Raw genomic sequence first — 19,037 nt, forward strand, 5'->3', positions numbered from 1 at the left:
TGGCTATGAAGTACTATAAATTAATTCGTATCTCCTGATTTTGTACTATCAAATCAGTGTAGTGGTTGAACATCTCGAACTGATAAGAGTTCATTCAATATTTTCGAGTGTCGTTCAGCGTTACTTTGAAAATTTCTTACTTTTATAAACAGTCATAAAACATAGTTTTACTTCACCCATTTCCTGTATTATAAATATATATGTTATGCCATATTAGCAAGTCACTTATTTCTTTGAACTGATATCTATTTTTGATGATTTGCAATTTTGCAAGTCCCTTTTAACCATAATATTTTACACCTTAAAGTAAAACACTTGGGCTTAGCATAGATGCCCCCGGTTTCTGCTTTAATTCTTCGCCGAATGCAATGGGACTAGCCATTATTCACTTCGCTTGCACTTTTAACATTTCACGGAATATACGATTGAATTTACCAGAACGCCGCAAAGTGTGCAACGCAGTGCGGTAGATGCTGCCAGGATAAGCCGATTTGTTCCTCTCCCATTCGAACCCATTCGAAACACACCCACGTATCGACTAACAGCTGATGCAGCCGTAGCTCCACTTACCGCACTTGATGGATGAGCCCTCCGGCTGATGAATCGCCACCCACTAATCGAACATCACCCCCGGATCGGAGAACCTCTCTGCTGTCCTTTAAATGTTGTGCCTTTCCTGACACCCCATCGCTGTTGAAAATTGGTAGGTATTGCTTATAAAGGTATACGGTTTTTCATATTGATTTTATTACAATTTTTTCTACTACTTAACCTAGGCAAATATACAAAAGTAGATAAATTCCATACGAGTCTAAGATACATCTAGGTAGAAGTGGTTCCACATGTAGAAACCGTAAGTAGAACAGATGCGACCTTCTCCGGGCTGAATGCTTTATTTACAATAGGAAGTCGATGGCCGATGGCGAAGGATTTAAGATTTCGCATTTAAGATTCTTTGCATTCACTAACTAGACTCCGGCTTAAATGGCGAACTCGCCGTGATCCTCGTCCAAGGAGCAGGGTCTGCGGAACTCCTGACCTCGTTCATGGATCCACTTGTTGGACACTGTTTTGTGAGTGATTAAAACTAATAAATAAAAAAGGTACTTAGAAATGACAAAGAACTTACCCCACTTGGTGCCCGTGAGTACGGGACAGGCTGCGTGGCGAGTCCTCACATCGCCCTCTCCGTCTTTGTGCAGGTTCATCCAAAAGGCAGCCGTCCCCTTCTTGGGGAATAGAGCAGTGTGGAGGGATGTGAAAACAGTGGCTCCGCCCTGCTCCACATCGCTCATCTAGAATAAAAGGTTTCAAAAATTATAAACTTATGTAATGTATAAAAAGTTTCGTAAAAGCAATTAATTAGTTGTGAGCCATTCAGATGTATCAGTTTAGCAATTTCAAAGCATACTATTGGGCGCTGACTAAAAACAACTTTGTGTGCAAAAAGTATTCCATTGAAATGGGAAACCACATTTGCAAGGCAGCTTCGGTTTTTGTATCTATTTTACTGCCATTGTGCGTTCCTTTGCATTCCCAGCTATGGAATTCCATTCATGGGCATTGCAACCTACGCATCTCTATTTATAAATAAGCCTTACTAATGATTCTGGTGCTTGTGCAAATAAAGCAAAAATTCAGAAAATTTTATAAACTGTGTAGGATGTGCTCTTGCACAAGCATACGTATCGGATTATTTTATTAAAAAGAGGCAAAATGCGGAAAACTTACGTAGAAGAGTACGGTGGCAATCCGGTTGCCCAGATTAAGACCCTCAAAGGCGCGCTGCTCTTCTTTCTGAAGTTGGTTGGGAAATAATGATTTGGTTTTCATCTGAATTGCTAAGCCAACTCACCCTGGCGAAGTCAAAGTGCGGCTCGTAGTGTCCTCCAATGCCGTAGTTAACCACCTGCAGCTCCTCGGCGGAGTCCATGTCCAAGCCGGTCATATCCGCTGTACGCTGCACCACTGTCTCAACCACCCGATCCTCGTTGGTTTTTAGCCAGGCGGACTTGCTGATCCTGTAGTTCGCCGTCTCCAAGGCTCCAGTCACGGAATTTTGGACCGTAGCTCTGCGGAAACGAGGGCGAGCCATCCGCTTGATTACATCGATCTCGCTGTCGTACATGGCGTCGTGGTAGATCACGATGTAGGGGTCCATGTTGGCCTCCTCCAGCTTCAGAGGACCCAATCGCAGGAAGGGCACATTGTTGGTGACATAGCGACATCTCAAGGGTCTCAGCTCCGATGGCGATGGCTTTAGTTCACCCCGACATAGCATCTCGTAGGCTCTGCGCTCAGTCAAATCGAAGATGGCGGGATCACTTTTGGCCACGGGCTGTGGAGTGGACTATCTTGAACTGAGAGATCTTTGATTTCATTCCAAATGGGTCTTACCAAATCGGACTTTGGCATCTCATCGGTGCCATCGTCGCCCTTCATCTTCTTCAACTGCAACTGGTTGGCAATCTCCTTTTCGTAGAAGCGTTTGTTTCCATTGGCCCTCTCGTGGTGAGGAAGCAGTTGTAGTAGCTCGTTGGTCATGGTTAGGGCACTCTCAATGTTGCCTAAAAGGAAGGTTAAGGAAGAACTTTCACACACAATCCATTTCATACTAAACTAGTTCTTGTTATGGGCTTGAACACTCAGAATACCTTTTAAATATCTCCTCATTATTAGTAAAAGCTACAACTTTTAAAGAGAAAACATCAAAGTAACTCGGCCATTAAACGAGCTACTACTACTATAATGTCATGAATAAACAAGCAGCACTTTAGTGAAATACTTATTTAAAGTCAAGAGTTTCGCACTTGACCGACCCGCACAATTAATTCATCAGGGTCTAAAGGGGTCTTAAGTGCGATACCGTACTAAGTAAACAAGGCTCGGCCCGAAAGTATGCCACTGTTTCTTTGAAAGTTTTACCTCGAACCTGACCTCGAACTTCCTGTTCGTGAGACTGCTTGTCTGTCAAGTCGATTGGATTGTTACCAAAGTTTGCAAGCTGCGCACTTATTTATTCATTTGCGTCCAGGTCCAGGCAGTCATTTATCCGTGGTCCCGACTAATAAGTTTGCCTGCCAGTTCCCGTAGAAGAATCCGGCTTTAACCTCCGACCCAACCTCCACTTCTGAGGCCCTGTCGGCGACAGGAATTTAAATTTGCATCTCCCGACACATGTGTGCCACCAGGCGTAGGGGGAGGGGGAAACGGGAGCGGGATCTGAGTGGTTGGGTGACAGAAAGCCTGTCACTTGCCTCGAGGGCGGACCCATTTGTGTTGTTTTCTCGTGTCGTTCCTCAACACAATATGGCGGCACTTCCTCTCCGCCCCTGGCCACGCCCATAAGTTGTGTGTCGAGCCAAACTCTCTACATGGCAAGAAAACAACAACAACTTGATGGAAAACAGATACTCGCAGGTGAAACTACGTTGCTCATATCGTTTAGGAAGGTGACTAACATCAGGTATACTCCAATATACGTGGATGCCACAATATTATATTTCCATTTACTATTAATCAAAATCATTCAAATTTTTAAGTTATTCTATATTTAATAGGAAACACTAAGATATTCTTATTAATCGTTAAACCTAAGCCCCGCCAACCTTTCTCCCTGTGTAAAGCCATCTAGAAAGCAAGGAGCACCCACTGAAGAAACAGATACGTGTGCCAGGTCATTGGCGAACGGATGGGGCTGCTAACCGGGGTAATAAGACGTTAATAAAGCACACAGCTCCCTGGCGAAAGGACGTGCCGATCCTGGCCTGAACTACGTGATGGTGCCTCTTGGCCGCAACAATGTCGCACTGGCTGCAGATGGCCAACACTTTAACGCACTTAATGGAGGGCCCTAAGAGCGGCTCCAGGTGAAAAGTATGGAAAGTGTGGAAAGAGGCGAGGGGCACGCGGTGGTGGGAGAGGAGGCAAGTGGCCGGGGACAGAGTGCAATTTCCTGCAACCAAATGGACCTCGAAAGAGCCATGCAAACGAGCTAGGACAACAACGAGCTGGGACAGCCAACACACTCTGAGAATTTAATTACCGAAATTTCATTTAAGGACCATTTCTAGTTTTAGGGGAGAATGAAAGTGGTGTCAGGTTTAAAACTCTTTAACCAACCAAAGTAAATATTATCTTTTACTTGGAGTTAAGCTTATAGATCGAGGCAGAAGTACAACATTTCTGCCACATTTTAAGTACTTGTTTTTCCAAGTGCATCCAAGCACTTTGGACAGACAAAAAGGAGCCGAACTGGACTTGAACTCACCCTCCTTGTAGGTGGAGAAGGCCAGGTACTCGAGGATGTCGGCCTTGGTGAAACTCTGGGTGTGGTTGCTCGGCTCCTCCAGCATGCGGGCCATCGCCTCGTTCATCCAGAGCACCGTGTGGTAGTAGTCGTGGTTCACGTACGATTGTCTTCCCAGCTCGAAACAGTCGTCCGAGGACATTTCCGTGCTGCGGGACAATAAACTTGGTCACTGAATATCCCAGGGACGTTGGCCAAATATATGGCAAGTTTCCAATTTCCAAGTTGTTTATTTTTTTGGCCAAACTCACCTGTACTGAATGCCGTTGAGCTTCCCCCTGGCCACACTCGAGGTGTCCAGTTGGTAGGTGTCCTGCAGGCGGAGCAAGGCCACCGCTGCCCCATTGAGATCCTCGTCGGAGGGGAACTTCAAGACACTTCGATACTGGGTGATGTTTTGCACGAAGTCGGTGCCCACGTCATGCTCCATGAGGTTCTCCACCTGGCGCCAGTCGGTGGTAAGACGCTTGGTCAGCAAATAAGCATTAATTGGGTTGGATACGTAGCCGGTAATATCGCTGGAGGCATCTGCGTGCTCCCTCTGGTACTCGTCCATCTTACTGCAATTTAAGGAGAGAGCAAAAACTTAGCAGACAGTTCACTAAGTGCTTTTCGCGAGCAGGCAAATTGCATTACAACTAGTGGAAGGCAAAGCCAAAGTTTGAACTTGGCCAAGTCCTGCGGCAAAAATAAGCTACAGCTCAAACAAAATGGCGTAACTTCCTTGTTTACCAATAAGAAAATGCAGAAACAATAAGCTTAAGTAGGGAAAATAGCAATGTTTTACCCAGTTTCCCATTTAAAAATGCATTGGCTCTTAATGGGTTGCTTATCTAGCAAACTTATTGTCTTAAAGTTGCTCGGAGCTCTCTTACTTATTCATCAAGCTGAGCAGCATTTTTGCTGAATCAACTTTTTGACCTGCATTTAGTTTAAGCTCAGTCCATAAAAGCTATCTTCTATAAATAAAAACCAAAGTTATTGGTAATCAGGTGCCTTTATTTTATTCTTACAGCGAAACATTCTTAGCCTACACAAAGGTGAACAATAAGTTAAACAAACTATGATCTAGCAGTAAGTACAACCCACTTGTTATTTACAGTCGTTTCGGGGGATGATGATCTTCCTCTGGTTATTAATCTAATGCTTTGTTTTTGGTCTTTTAGCCGTTTGGTGTGTCGATTTTTGAAGTCCAAGTGGATGGTGTACAACTAATTAGAGACTAAGAACTAACTCCGTGGGATTACACCACGTTGACGCGGTTGTCTGGCGGTGGTCGGTGGCACCACAAGCTGCCCAGCACACCCAGTCCGATGAAGAACATGGTGAAGGTGGAAAGTCCCAGGATGACTCCAGTGGTCACATCGTGGACAGGAAAGCCGGGGAAGGGGTCCACCACGAGAATCACTAGCAGGCCACAGGACTTGAAGAGGCAAAACACGGTCACCAGGATGTAGCCGGAACTATAGCTCCTGTTCGGCAGCCAGTCGCAGTGGCGCGACTTGAAGCCCAGGAAGCCAAGCCCCATTCCAGAAATGGAGGCCACCAGGCCAAACTGCAGGTAGAAGGATTTCCCAAACTGCCGAAAGGAAAATGAAGTTATTCAAATGTTTTTCTTGACAAAACCAAAAATGTTTCTAACTACTTACGTGTGCGATCATGTAGACGATGAGAGCCGCATTCATGGTGCTGCCCAACACGAGCATCAGGGACACCACGGCCAAGGTAATCGTGGCATTGGCCATCTTCTGGGGATAGGAATTGTTGTTCTTTCCCTTTCCCTGAATGCTGCTCATGTCCTGTTCCCTGTCCGGATCCTGCTCCTGAACCCTGGGGCTGATGACGGCCATGGAACGATCAGCCATCTGCATGGGAAGCGGCTTCACGGTCTCGTAGTGGAGTCTCTGGGGGGAAAGCCGGTTCTGTCGTTGGGGTAAGGCTGGTGGAGCCCCAATCACTGCAGCAACCTGCTGACTCTGGTAGATCTGCTGGCTCTTGTAGATCTCCAGCCTGCGTTCCATCTGCAACTGCTCGTGGTGGGCGGCATTCCTGGGCGTGGAGTGGGCCAACCTCGGTGGCGGCTGCATTTTCCTGGGCGTGGTCAGGAGTTCGTGCAAGGCTCTGGTGGCAGCTACTGCATTCCTTTGCTGCGGCGTTGAAGTCCTGGCAGCATATTGCTGACTCAGCTCCATATTACTGAGGCAGGTTTCCTGCTGCTCCTGCTCCTCGGCCAAGTCATCATCATCTGCATCGGTGGGCACCACGGCATACCGATGGGCCCGGCCGTTGTGCATCTGTATGATCTCCTGGTTCTCGTCCACCAGCTCCTCATCCTCGGCGGTGGGAACCATCTGGTACCTCTGGTTGCTGTTTTTATCCACAATCAAAAAGGTCTTGCTGCCGAAATCACTGCTGAAGGCAGGCTTAATCTGCGTTTGATTGGGATTGGCGGAGTTATTATTGTTATTTCTGGGCTTGGGCGGTAGATTTAGTATAGGTGGCAAGCTGGCGAACTGTGTCTCCTGGTGGGGCTCTTCGTGAAAGGAGTGCGGCTCCTCCTCCTCATGCAGGCCATGACGGGAGCTATACCGATCTAGGTTATCCTGCGATCTGGCCAGTCTCTGGGCTGCTTGGCCGGGAACTATGGCATATCTGCTGGCCCTACTGCTGTTCAGTTCCTCCAGGGGAACCAAGGCATAGCGGCCACTAGATGATTGCTGCTGATACTGCTGCTGCTTGGCCTGATGTTGCAGCTGTTGCTGCTGCTGTTGCTGCTGCTGCTGGTGTTGTTTCCGCGTCACCGATCGCGTGGACATGCTACGTTGCATTCGCAGGGGACCCTCGCGGGGATCTCGTGTGGGCGTGGCATGGCCAGAACGCGGAGCCGCTGCCCCAAAACTCATCTGGAGACTCCTGTTGTAGATGGAGTCCACTCCACGCGAGGAGGAGTTGCTGCTGGGCACCGGGTAAAACTCGCTGTTCTGGCAGAATGCCGGGTTCGTATAATTATGCTGCGACATGTTGGCACTGTACTGGTTACTGGTGGTTACTCCGCAACCTTTAAGGGGTGTTCTTGCTCGATTTCTTTTCGGGTTCCTAGCACTTTTCACTCTCCGTTTGTAAGATCTACGATCCGTTCACCTCGGCAACTGCGACTCGACTGATCTAAAGAGCCGTTCCAGCCGGCAACTCCTCAACTACAGCAACTTCCTCCACTTCCTGCGCCGGCGCGCAGTCGAGTGGATCGTGCTCCGAGTCGTACCCCACCCCACACAAACACCATTTACTTGTACATAAGACACCCGTACAATGACCGACTGTGTTTGGCGCGTTCCATTAGGCCAGAACGGAGAAACGCAGAAACATCTGCTCCTGCGCGGCGAACGAGGGTTGAAACCCATTTCACTTCCAACTGAGACATTTCAGCTCTGCCCAAACCCAAACTAAAGCCTAAAAACCCCTGGCGAATTGCAGGAGCAGCCGGCGTTCCATTCGGCTCGCTTTATCAGCGTTTTTAATTCTTATTTACCAACTCATATGCGCTCCCTCGCGGCTTCAATTCTGTTTTGATACCGCTTAGAATTTATGTTATGGGGTATGATGGATGTCTTTTACAGCTGAAGGGGATTATATGTACATATAACCAGATCATATCAGCACTGTGTCACCACCAAAGATATGACACTATATACCTAATTTGAATGTTTTTATTCTGGAATTTTGTCATAAGAACTAGTTGCTTTGATTTGTGCATACTAAGTTTACTCCTGCTCTATCTGTTTTTAGAAATATCTTAAAAAGTTTATTAGTAGCTGAAAACATATCAAGTTTTGGTTCTAAAATACCTAACATATAGCCGTCAACTGACAAAATAAACTTTAACTGCTGGCTTTCATAAAACAGTTTAGCTTAATATGCACATATTGCTGCCATAAATGCGGCAAGTCATAAACTAGAGCTCTCAGTCCCATATCAAGTTTTATTATTTCTGTTCTATAAACAAATTAAAAACAAACAAGCTTTAAAAACTAAGAACTAGTTAAATTAGAATACGATTTGTGTTTATTCTTTTATCGTTAATATAAAGTAATCAAACATCATTTATGATTAATAAAATCAAGGGGTAGTTCCCCGTCGATCTCTTTCCTTAAAAGCAAATACTTGTTCAGCGCAGAGCGAAAACCTTCCCTAAAGGCAGCCCCTCCCCTGATTTCTGGTGCCCAAGCGACCGTTACATTCGGTTGCCACTGGAAAAGCCGCGGAATACGTTATGTTCGTGGGCCAACTTTATCCGGATCCGGATCTCACCTCCCACATGCACGTACGCCTAGGCCTTTGGGCCCCGCAGATTGGATGCACGCGTGCTGTCCTTTTGTCCCGCTGCGGTGGCCAATTTAATTGCCTTTCGGCCAAAAGCAAATCAGCGCAGCCATAGGGCGGCTGTCAAGCGGATTAGCCAGGAATTGGAGGCACCAACAGCTGGCCAGTGAGAGAGAGTTTAGGAGGCATTAAAACTTAAACGCCGGCAGACGGCACGCGACATCAGTGCGGGGGGGATTCTGCATCCGAAGGATACTCAGATGCTCAAAGGCAGGGCAATGACAGCGCACAAGGATAACGCATTCGGAGGCAGAAGAGGAACAGAGACAGCAGGCTCACAGCTGTCAGCTGTTTGCTGTCTGCTGCTCGCTGCGAGGATCCTGTCTTGTCCTTTGTTGTGACAAAGCCAAGGTACAAATGCAGAAACAGAGCAGCAACAGAACAGGAACAGCCGCATAAGACAGATCCTGAGTCCTGCGTTTTCAGTGCTGAGTTCTGAGTGCGACTGGCATTATTTGATTAGGGGAGTTGCCTCACCGCATCCTGCACCCTGTTCCCTGCTTTCTCCCCCATATTATTTCCGCTGCCAGTTGTCATATAAGTCCTATATATGTTGTGCCATATAGATCCTGTTCTTGTGTAGGCAAAAGATACGTATCTGCCATTATGTGTGTGAGTGTGTGTGGGGCGCCTTCTCAGCTACAGATACAGATGCAGTTATATAAGTCTATATATAGTGGTGTCTAGGTGCGTGCAACAGCTGCCCCTCGCACGTGGCAAAGTAATTACCAGAATGCAGGCGGCTACCTGAACCTCATTCAAGTCCCCCATTCACGGACTAGCAACATCTTGCCAGCATTACCATAAGAAGTATTTATGCTAAGTAGCATACGGGTTCGCTGGAGCTGGTCTTATAAGGTTGGGTCTTCAGAACACACCTACTAACTAGGTCTGGCTCTTAAAACTAACTTGAACATGGCTTCTTCCCTTGAACTCTGTTACAAATAATGAAGTATCTTTACCTTGAATTTATTAAGCAGCAATTTGTAAATATAAAAATGCTTTCTGCACATTGTTAAAGAATAATTAAAATGAAACTCGAAACTAAAAGTATCAAGGACTGTAAAAACATGAAACTATCTGGAGCAACTCTTTGACTACCAATGCTGCCTTAAAAATATTAAATTACAAAAAAATATACAAACTCTGGATTGAGAAAGCCCTTCCATTTACCCTGAATTTAAAACATATTTAAATGGCAAAACCATTTCTGCTCTGACTATATTTAATAACAACTATCAAAGTCACTCACTAGTCAAGCAAAGCGGCAAAAATGGGCTACAAATCGAAAGGCCAAATTCGTTTGGGTTAATTAAATAGAAAGGGAACGTTTTTCTGCCCGTTGGTAAACAAAGCAACTAATTAGTAATTGCATTTGTTTTTTCGTTATGGGCAAATGAAAATGCCTGCTAACCGCTCTCAATGGGTCAATTACGAAAACTGTGAGCTCGAACAACACGATTGTACATTTCCAAATTTAATTAAGTTTTAGAATGTGGGATTTCCCAAACAATAACCAAGCAGAGTTTATTAAAAAGTATAAACCTGCATTTTGCAAGCAGGGAAATGCAATTTAAAGCCATTAAAATCAAGGCTTCCCAATTAATTACTTAAATGTTATTTAAGCCCAATTAAGTTCAGTGAATTCGGGAAATCAATACTCACTTTTTGAGGAAGTTCAGCTTGTTCTCCTGCACGCGTATGTAGCCCTCCAGGTTGGTAATCAGTACGGATTCAGTCTCAAGTAGTTCCTCCATCTCGGCCAGGGCCGTAAAGACCTCCCCGCTTACAGGCGCGCCCACCAGGAGCAGGACTCCCAGGAGGCACATCAATCGCCAGTCCGCTGCCATTTTAAAGTCTGCAAGAAGAGGGAAAACTCGTGAATTTAAGTTATAAGAAAAACATGGTTCGGCCATCGATTTTGGCCTTAAGTCTCCGGCCATGTGTGAAGTAGAAGCTCCAAGCTCACTGAACTCGAAATCGACTGTTGTATCGATTAATTCCACTACCGATTCTAGCTGCCATATAGAATTTCTGAGTCGCGGGGCAGCCGCTGCTTGGGTTTGGGCATTCGCCAATTTATTTTAATGAGCGTTTTTTAATTTGACCTGCCATCGAGCGATTGTTTTATGGCGTTTACTTTACGGCGCTCACAACGCGCCGACGACAGTAAAACGGGTCCAAGACCATTCGATGGCACTCCACTGAACGGAGAAATGCTCTTTAAGTGCCAGTATTTCCTTTGCCAGAAACAATTTGCAATTTATATGGTTCCCTTACTGCCCCTAGAAGGCTTCCATTGACTGATGTGCTATTCGCCAATTTGTCACAGCCAGAAGTGGAACGAGCAAAATTTTCAATTTCAGATACCTACCCAGCATTACTTTGCATCTCAAACGGAGGCTTTGCTACTTTAAGGGGTTTTATCAAGAAGATAATTTGGGAGTACAACTCAGAATTCGGCAACAACTGAATGGCCTTTGAAAGGACCATTTGCGAGTTCATCTAACTGGTACTGACGCAGTAAAGAAACCCTACCAAGTAAGTGAAACATCAAACAGATATTTATCAAACACATAACAGTAAAGGCCCTATTAACCAACCCGTTCATTCAGTTAGTCACTTGTAAAAGTCTCCTTGCAAACGGCTTTGCATCTTATGAGGTATCAAGTTTCATATATATGGCTATAAACCGCAGTTTGTTTAAGCCAATGCTAAGCCATCCGTCTCGCCTGACAGGAACACCGAATTCAAGTTTGTTTCCAGTTCCGTTTTTCGGGGCGGGCCACATAGATTGCGGCTTAGTTAACGTGCCAATAAATTTTAATTGATATTAATTAGCCGCGCGCTGTTAACTCGCATCTTTAAGATAAGCGATGTTTTGTGGCACTCAATTTGGATATTGAAGACGTTCGTCGAGAGGTAGAGCGGGTGGTGGTGGTGGTGGCCCAAAAAGTCCTCCAAAAACCACAAGGACGATGCTGATGTATGCTCTCCAAGGCAGTGGGCGTTGAATAATTAATCAGCAGTAATTAATTCTGGCAAGTCAAGAAAGTCAAACAGACAGACAGACAGTCTCGTACTTGGGCAGGTAATTGCTCACATTAATCAGTCACTCGGGAGATAAGATCTGATATTAATATGCGGCATTTTGGCCAACACTTCTGGCCACTTCTGCCCGGAATTATGGATGCTCCGAGGCGAAGGCAACTACGATTTATGTCAGCTAACATGTGTTAAAAGCCAACCCGGCTGTCAGCAAATATTGAATAATCTCGCCCAGACCGGTTAGCCCCTTACTAAGTCTATTTGGATTTCCATTTCTAGTTGGGAATTTCGAGACTCTGATCAGAACGAGGGCAACAGCTATTAAGTTTTACGACCTGGTCATTCTATTTCATTCCATTTGGCTTTCCAGTTTGAGACTGATGTTCCTGATGCCAGATAGTAGACTAGATAGATAGATAGTTTCTGGCTAGGTTGGCCCTGCATCTCTCTCTGTATGGGAAATTAATTGGGGTTCAAAGAACTCCGTTACTTATGCAAATGTATCTCACAGATACGCGTCGCTGCAGCGGGGAATAAAGCCGCACAGAAACCTTTCATTGTGAGTGATGATGACCAAACCCTTAACGGTTCTCCCAAACCGCGTTACACAATCAAACTTATTGAAATGCAAATATTATTTCATCTGCAGTCCGAGAGGAATGGGGACTCCAGCAAGTTCACCGAACTCCCCAGCGGCCGCCCCACGCTCTCCATTAAGTGTGGTCCAAATAATTTGCTTTCATTGCAAGAATTCCAGTGCCACAGAGGCGAATGTTTGTTGCCACGAGTTGCAACATTTCAGCCAAAGAATTTTAAACAGCCGGAAGAGCGACCACCCATGCAATGCTGAAATAAGGTGCGTTTGGTGGCTGTAAGGTGCAGTTCGTAAGTTGTTAATGGGGGTAGCTCTTTATGTAAAGAAGTTTCTTAACAAGTTGTATCTTTTTCAGATGTTTATTTATCTAAAAACATTCCATGTTACATTATTTATACCTTCATATAGCTGACTTTGGCTATAATCATCTTAAAGCTGCCTTTAAGTATACCTAACAGTCTCCACATACTTCTATAATAAACCTACAACATAAAGAAGTTACAGATACATCAAATAAAACTACGCTAAGCACCAGCTTATATACTTAAGTATAATGAAAACATGAAGATAATCGGGACTAAGACGGCTCTCGAAACGTTCTCAACTATAAATGTCAGCGTATTAGCGATAATTTGGCCGTATTGTATAAAACGTCTTTATGGCAATATTTAAAAATCAAATCAAAGTGGGGCCGTTAAAATCAATTCCATTCAATAAAAGACACAATTTACGAGTTGCGATCGGGCTTATGTACTGCAGTTAACACATTACCCTTGTTATCGAGCCAAACAGAAAAAAAGGTAATAAAGATAAGTGAATAAATATACATATATACATGAGTATTTGCAATGCAGAATCACCTGCCAAGTTGTCTGAACGTTCAGCAGGGGATTACTCACATTTCTGGTCGATCAAAATGATGGGGGCCCATAAAGTCAGAGTGGCATACAAACGAACCGCATATTCAAAACGTGCAAAATGTGAAATTATCAATATTTAACAGGGAGCTGGCAGCAGGAATAAATGTCAGGCAGCTCTAATTACGATGGACTGCGGTTAAAGCGGCCAAAGGACGAGGACTTTCCCAGGACAAAGCTGAAATTGGATTTCACGTTAAACTAATTGGCAGCAAATTACAAACTTCAACCGAGTGGAAGAGAGCAGAAAGTTGATATGGTTACGGAAATTAATGCATGACCGAGGAAAATTCGATTTCCAGCCCAGTCAAGACGATGATTTTCCTTCACTTTCATCACACCTCCTCTTCTGGTTAGTTGGGCAAACTAATCTCTCAATCAACTTCGATTCACGCCTCATCATCACCACTTTTTGCACTTCTTGCGGTGCGCATTGTGCTGCAATGAAATGGACTTTCGTCATCGGATTGCATTCGCCACACTGCCAACTGGCACGCCTCTTCTTCACAGTCCGCCCCCAGAAATAAAAAACCAACAGAAAAGCTGGCTCGGCATTTTTTGGCTTGCGTGTATTCTGTGCCTTATGCAATCCAGCAATCTGGCAGCCAGCAATCCAGCAACCAGCAACAATGTTCGATGCCTCTTCTTCTTCGTGATTTTACTGCACTTTTCCGAGGAAAAGCGGGGAGAAATGAAAATGAATTTGCTGCCGGCTTTTGTTCGACAAAATTGTGTTATCTTGCGCCCGGCTGCAATTAAGTTATGAAATATTTTGTGTGCAAAACGCTGACTAAGCTCAATGTTCGACCCACTGACTGACTGCGAAAAGTGGCGATGGAAAAATGAAAATGGAGATGGTTGACTGCCCCACGGATACAGATACGCAGATACTCTTGTGCCAGGTGACAGGGAACTAGCATTACTCGCATCGCACCTGGCCAGTCAGCAAATGTTTCCTACCTGGCAAAAAGGCGTCCTTGTTGCCACAGCAAAAAAGTTGCTAACTGTGACCTGGTTGTCTATACTATATGGTATTGGCTGGCAACAGTGGAGTTTCTTTAAGGTTATAGGGTTATGTTCTATACGATAAATTTTAAGATATAGCTGACTAGCCAACATAGCAAGACAGCAATTAAAGGTGTGCCTAAATTGTAGTGCTATTTTTTGGTAGCATAGCATCCTTGTCATCCCTAAGTGTCTCTCCATTGCCACAGCACTTGTCCACTTCGGGGACCTTTCACTGTGCCACCTGTCCCACACAATGGCACCTCGCTTATCGAGAGCAGCATATTCACCTGCTTCCTGGGAAACTCCTTCCCCTTTGCCCGCAGATCTGCCACACTTTCCCTCAAATGAAACTGTCAGCAAACGGCACCAATTCTATAAAATGCAACGGGACAATTTGAGCAGACACGACATCATTATTCAGGTGCAAATGCTGTGGGTGGCTTATCACACCCCCCTCCCTGGGAGTGGGTGTCTAGGTGTGAAGCGTTGGCAACATTTGCAAGGCCGACTGGCAGGTGAATAGTAGGTTTGCTGGTCTGTTCATCTATGGTTATCGTGGCCCCCACAATGTCGTCCATCAATTTTATGACCGGCGAAGTCGAGGAAGCTGCTCAAGCGACTCCGAGATGGACGGGGTTAAGACCATAACTCAACCAACAGTGGCCCAGCAGCAGCACTGACATTTATGAGCTACCTAGAGCGGACTCATAACCGTTCCTCAGCAGCAAATTTGGAACTCCAACCGCTACACTGAGAGAAACTAACACCTTTGCTTAATTTAACACCTTAAATTCGCATTTCTAAGTAAATATTTAAATAAGACGTTATCATAAAACACGTTTTCCTAATGACGCTCGACTCTATCTGAGTAAAAGCGTTTTAAAATCTATAAATATTTATCTCTTTGCGGGGGAAGCAGAACTGACCAAATATTATGAATGCTATCTGTTCCACATCTTCTGTTTGGGGGACATTAATTAATCTCAGCTTAGCAGTGCAAGAAACTAACGTTTAACGTTTCAAAATCAAGTATAAATTTGTCTAATATAAAAATATTTAATCATAACATTTATCAGAAACTGGCATTGTCTTCGGGCATTTCTAGCTCCTCTTTGAATGCCTTCTAGAAACAAGTTTCTAAGAATTAATGACGCCAAATAAAACTTGAATCGGTTTCTGGGTGGAGCCTTTTCAATTTTGTATTGATTGTGTCTTCATTATTGATGCGATATTATTAAAAGCCTAATTAAAATAGAATTAATTGCATGATTTGTTTGCTTAGCCAATAATGAAGAGATGTTGCCAAATAATTAAGAGTTTTAGAAATTCGGAATATTAATCTGAGACCATCTGAGATAACTTTTTACTAGTTAAAAATATAAACTTCCAGTTAGTGATTCTCCCTCTGTACCTGATCTTTGAGCCCTGGCATTTGTGAGCTGTCGGCAAGCTCGTGGAAATCGCTGAGCTCTTTTCGCCACATTGTCTCTTTGGGCCAGTTGCTGTTAATGTGGCACGAAGTCGCCAAACTGCTGCCACCGCAGTCTGCCATCTGCTAAATGTCAGGCCCCCAGCCCCCGAACTGACCTTCCCCACATGGACTCCATCTGTATTTCCCATGCCTGCTGTGACATTTGCCCATTCGGAATCCGCCGAGGGTACGGCTTCCTCCCCACCTGCCAGCCCACCAACCCTGCAGCCCCTCTCCCATCAAATTTGGCCAATTTGCGTGGCTCTGCTCGTCGATCGAATGCATAATTAAAATCGCATCGAATCGACCCGTCGATTTCTTCTTCGCCGGCACTGTAATTTGATTCCGAGTTTTTCTTTAATTAACTGACTTAATGGAGCTCGTTAGACGCGCCTCGGCATAACCACTTCATCATCATCATGGCTTTAATACCCTCATCGTTGGCACAAACTTTGCCCTAACCACCGAAAGAGGTATCTCCACTTTGCTGATACGCAGAAAAGAGTTCTGAGTGGGAAAATCATGGTCTCGGGCTGCCTAGTTTGTGCAAATTATGCAAACAATTTGGTTAAGTGTAATTGAGTTGGCCAGGCCAAGAGCGCGTGGCATTTTCCAGGCCACATATTGCAGTTGCCCCGAGAACTGGGAGTCGTCGGGGGTAATATGATTTGTCTGCTAGCAAAAGTTCTGCTCGCAGGGCACAAACTTTTCAATTCCATAAGCGTTAATTTGATTGCCACAACTTTGTCTAACCCCACGAACCCAAAGAAAAGACCCAACACTGGCGGAAAAATTGAAAGTAGGAGAGGAAACATGTGTCTTTGAGATTTCTGCTGCATACTATCATAAATCTCTTCTAGAAACTTGAAACTAGAAGATTCTAAGGCTTCTCTGATAACCTACTGACAGAAGATGTCGCTTGAAATATTTCAAATATGATTCTGATCAGAAATTTATTCTCTCTGTACTGGGGAAAACGGCATTCGCGTTAAATATTCAGTAGGCAGGAAGGAAGGACTCGGCGGAAGTGATTCAAGTGCATTCAGCGAGTTTGCTAATTAGTAATGAATGACAAATGTTCGCAGCTCTTCCCCCTACCAGCCAACCCCCTTTAACACCCTGATGGCCCCCGATGCTAACCCATGAATGTCAGACAGATGCCGTCATGGAGCGTGTGCACACATAAATTTTACAATTCACCTTGAAAAGTAAGCATAAACGACGTCCCCCGATGGAAATCGCAATATCAAACCGGTTCAAAGTCGATGGCGAACATCATTGGAGCGAAAGATGAGCTGGGAAAAAAGTGGGAAAATGCTCGCATGCCAGACAAGGAAGTGGGCCAAACGGCAGCCTCCTTGTCATCACTTTCCTCGCATTCCCCACCTGAAGTTCGATTCGGATTTGGTTTTCATTTTGGCCAGGCAGCAGCCACTTTTGCTTTCGCATCCATCTCTATTATGACCAACCGGTTGTCATTGCCGCACTAATTAGCAAGCAAATACTGATCAAATGGGCTTAAAGCCGAGAGGCCGAATAACGCGAGCGGGGAGCATCGAACGAGAAGAACCTGGCTAAATTATAAAGTTCATAAATTAGCACACCTAACTCGTAAGTTAATTGAAGCTATTGGAGTCGTTTGTGTTTTTAAAAATACTCATACCCATTAATCATCCAAACCAGACTCTAATTGGTGAAGTGTCTCCAATCGGATAAGCCATATAAGCTGATTCGAATTGCTAAATAAGGTTTGTGTCTGGGATAAGTTGTGGTAATAGAACTTGGATATATCCTTTGACCTTAACAGGGGAAATTATGAGACCTTGGGGGAATAATATATCTTACTTATAATAAAGTAACAGATTGATACGATAAAAAGCTCAGCTTATCACCTTTTTAAATTAGTTGGCTTAGTAACGAGTAAATATTTCTGTAATAATAATTCTTAAGTAGTTCCACAAACAATCGTTTCCAATAATTGTGATTATACTGAAAGAAATCTCCTTATTCCTGATATCTCTTAAATAATCTTTAATTATAGAAAAAAGTGTTTAAAAAGTTTTTTTAGGAACATCCTTTTTCCCCATGGTTGGCAACACATCGCGAGAACTAGTTCAAGGACTAGTTCCACTCCCACTCAAGGGTGGATTGGAAGCCTTTTCCAGGAAAAGAGCCGCACAGAAGAGAGCAGAGAGATCAAACTGAAGATGAAGTGCACAAGAAACGCAACCAAAACAAATGCCGACAATTGACTACGTGACTGCGGCACTTCCTCCTTTGCGCCCCCAGTCCCCATTATATAAACACACCCAGACGGACATAGAAACACACACACATACATATGCCTATGACCGCACACACTTTTTCGAGTCCAGATATTTAGAGGCTTATCGCCAGCGGCAAGGAGAGGGAAGGGAAGACAGAGCATCTGTAGGAAGTGGGGAATATGTGGGGGCAGAAGCGGTCAATTGGATCGCCATGTGGTGACAACAAGTGCATATAATATATAGGCACGGGCACAGAAAGCAGCTGAATGGGAAATCAGTTCAGCGTTCGTCACCAGAGCAGCATTTCTCTCTAATCAAAATCGAATATTCAATTTAGCTGGCCCACATTCCGCATTTGTCGTAAAGTCCCCATTATTGTTATCAGTGCACGACGGAAGCCGACAGGAGAAACACGTCAGAAGTTCTAGAAATTATATCTGAGGGATTCTTTGGCTTACCTAGTGGCTTGCTGGGAACTTGTTGCTGGATCTCGATGGATGTCAATGAATCTCGCCGCCTTCTTTGTTTACAATTCTTTGAGAACACCTCGATTGCATCGCCCGCCCGCACTCTGTATCTTATAGATACATTTCCACTTTCAACCCGTAGCACACAGTACACGTATCTTTTGGGTATTTTCGTTTAGAACCGATTTCAGGAGTGTTTTCTCTTGTCTCGAGGAGCAGGTCCCTCTTTTCTTTAGTTTATTCTGTAATTTTAAAGGGTTTCTCTTCAATTCGCGTCCGCGCGTTGAGAAATACCGAATGGAACTGAGTTTGTTTTGTTGCCGCCTCGAACGTAGATAAATACAGACTTCCAGCAAGAGCAAGTTTCTGGTTTCATGAACTGGAAAACTCAGAGAGCAAGAGAGCACTTCACACCTACACTCCGAAACGGAGAGCGAAACTACACATACATTCCACTGCGCTCTCTATACCTCTCCTCTTTGTGGATTTCATGCGGTCAGCTGACTGTGGATTGTAAGTTGTGGCGGGATATTTGATTTACCATCTTTGACATTTCTTACCCTTATTAAATACCC

General features: G+C 44.6%; 2 protein-coding genes across 2 annotated transcripts; both read right to left on the reverse strand.

The window, feature by feature from the left end:
* Positions 1 to 725: 725 nt before the first annotated feature.
* Positions 726 to 18,776, reverse strand: LOC108111423 (prolyl 4-hydroxylase subunit alpha-1). Its single transcript, XM_017220882.2, has 9 exons — positions 18,454 to 18,776; positions 10,355 to 10,547; positions 4,561 to 4,869; positions 4,271 to 4,458; positions 2,398 to 2,567; positions 1,856 to 2,338; positions 1,732 to 1,797; positions 1,130 to 1,295; positions 726 to 1,066 (listed from the first exon to the last, which is right to left on the reverse strand). The coding sequence occupies exons 2-9, from the start codon at positions 10,537 to 10,539 to the stop codon at positions 981 to 983; spliced, it is 1,653 nt and encodes a 550-aa protein (XP_017076371.2). The 5' UTR covers positions 10,540 to 10,547; positions 18,454 to 18,776; the 3' UTR covers positions 726 to 980.
* Positions 5,294 to 10,279, reverse strand: LOC108111422 (probable basic-leucine zipper transcription factor R). Its single transcript, XM_017220881.2, has 2 exons — positions 5,959 to 10,279; positions 5,294 to 5,888 (listed from the first exon to the last, which is right to left on the reverse strand). The coding sequence occupies exons 1-2, from the start codon at positions 7,327 to 7,329 to the stop codon at positions 5,553 to 5,555; spliced, it is 1,707 nt and encodes a 568-aa protein (XP_017076370.1). The 5' UTR covers positions 7,330 to 10,279; the 3' UTR covers positions 5,294 to 5,552.
* Positions 18,777 to 19,037: the final 261 nt, after the last annotated feature.

The sequence above is a fragment of the Drosophila eugracilis genome, unplaced genomic scaffold (assembly GCF_018153835.1).
Source record: "Drosophila eugracilis isolate 14026-0451.02 unplaced genomic scaffold, ASM1815383v1 contig_1781, whole genome shotgun sequence".
Taxonomy (NCBI): domain Eukaryota; kingdom Metazoa; phylum Arthropoda; class Insecta; order Diptera; family Drosophilidae; genus Drosophila; species Drosophila eugracilis.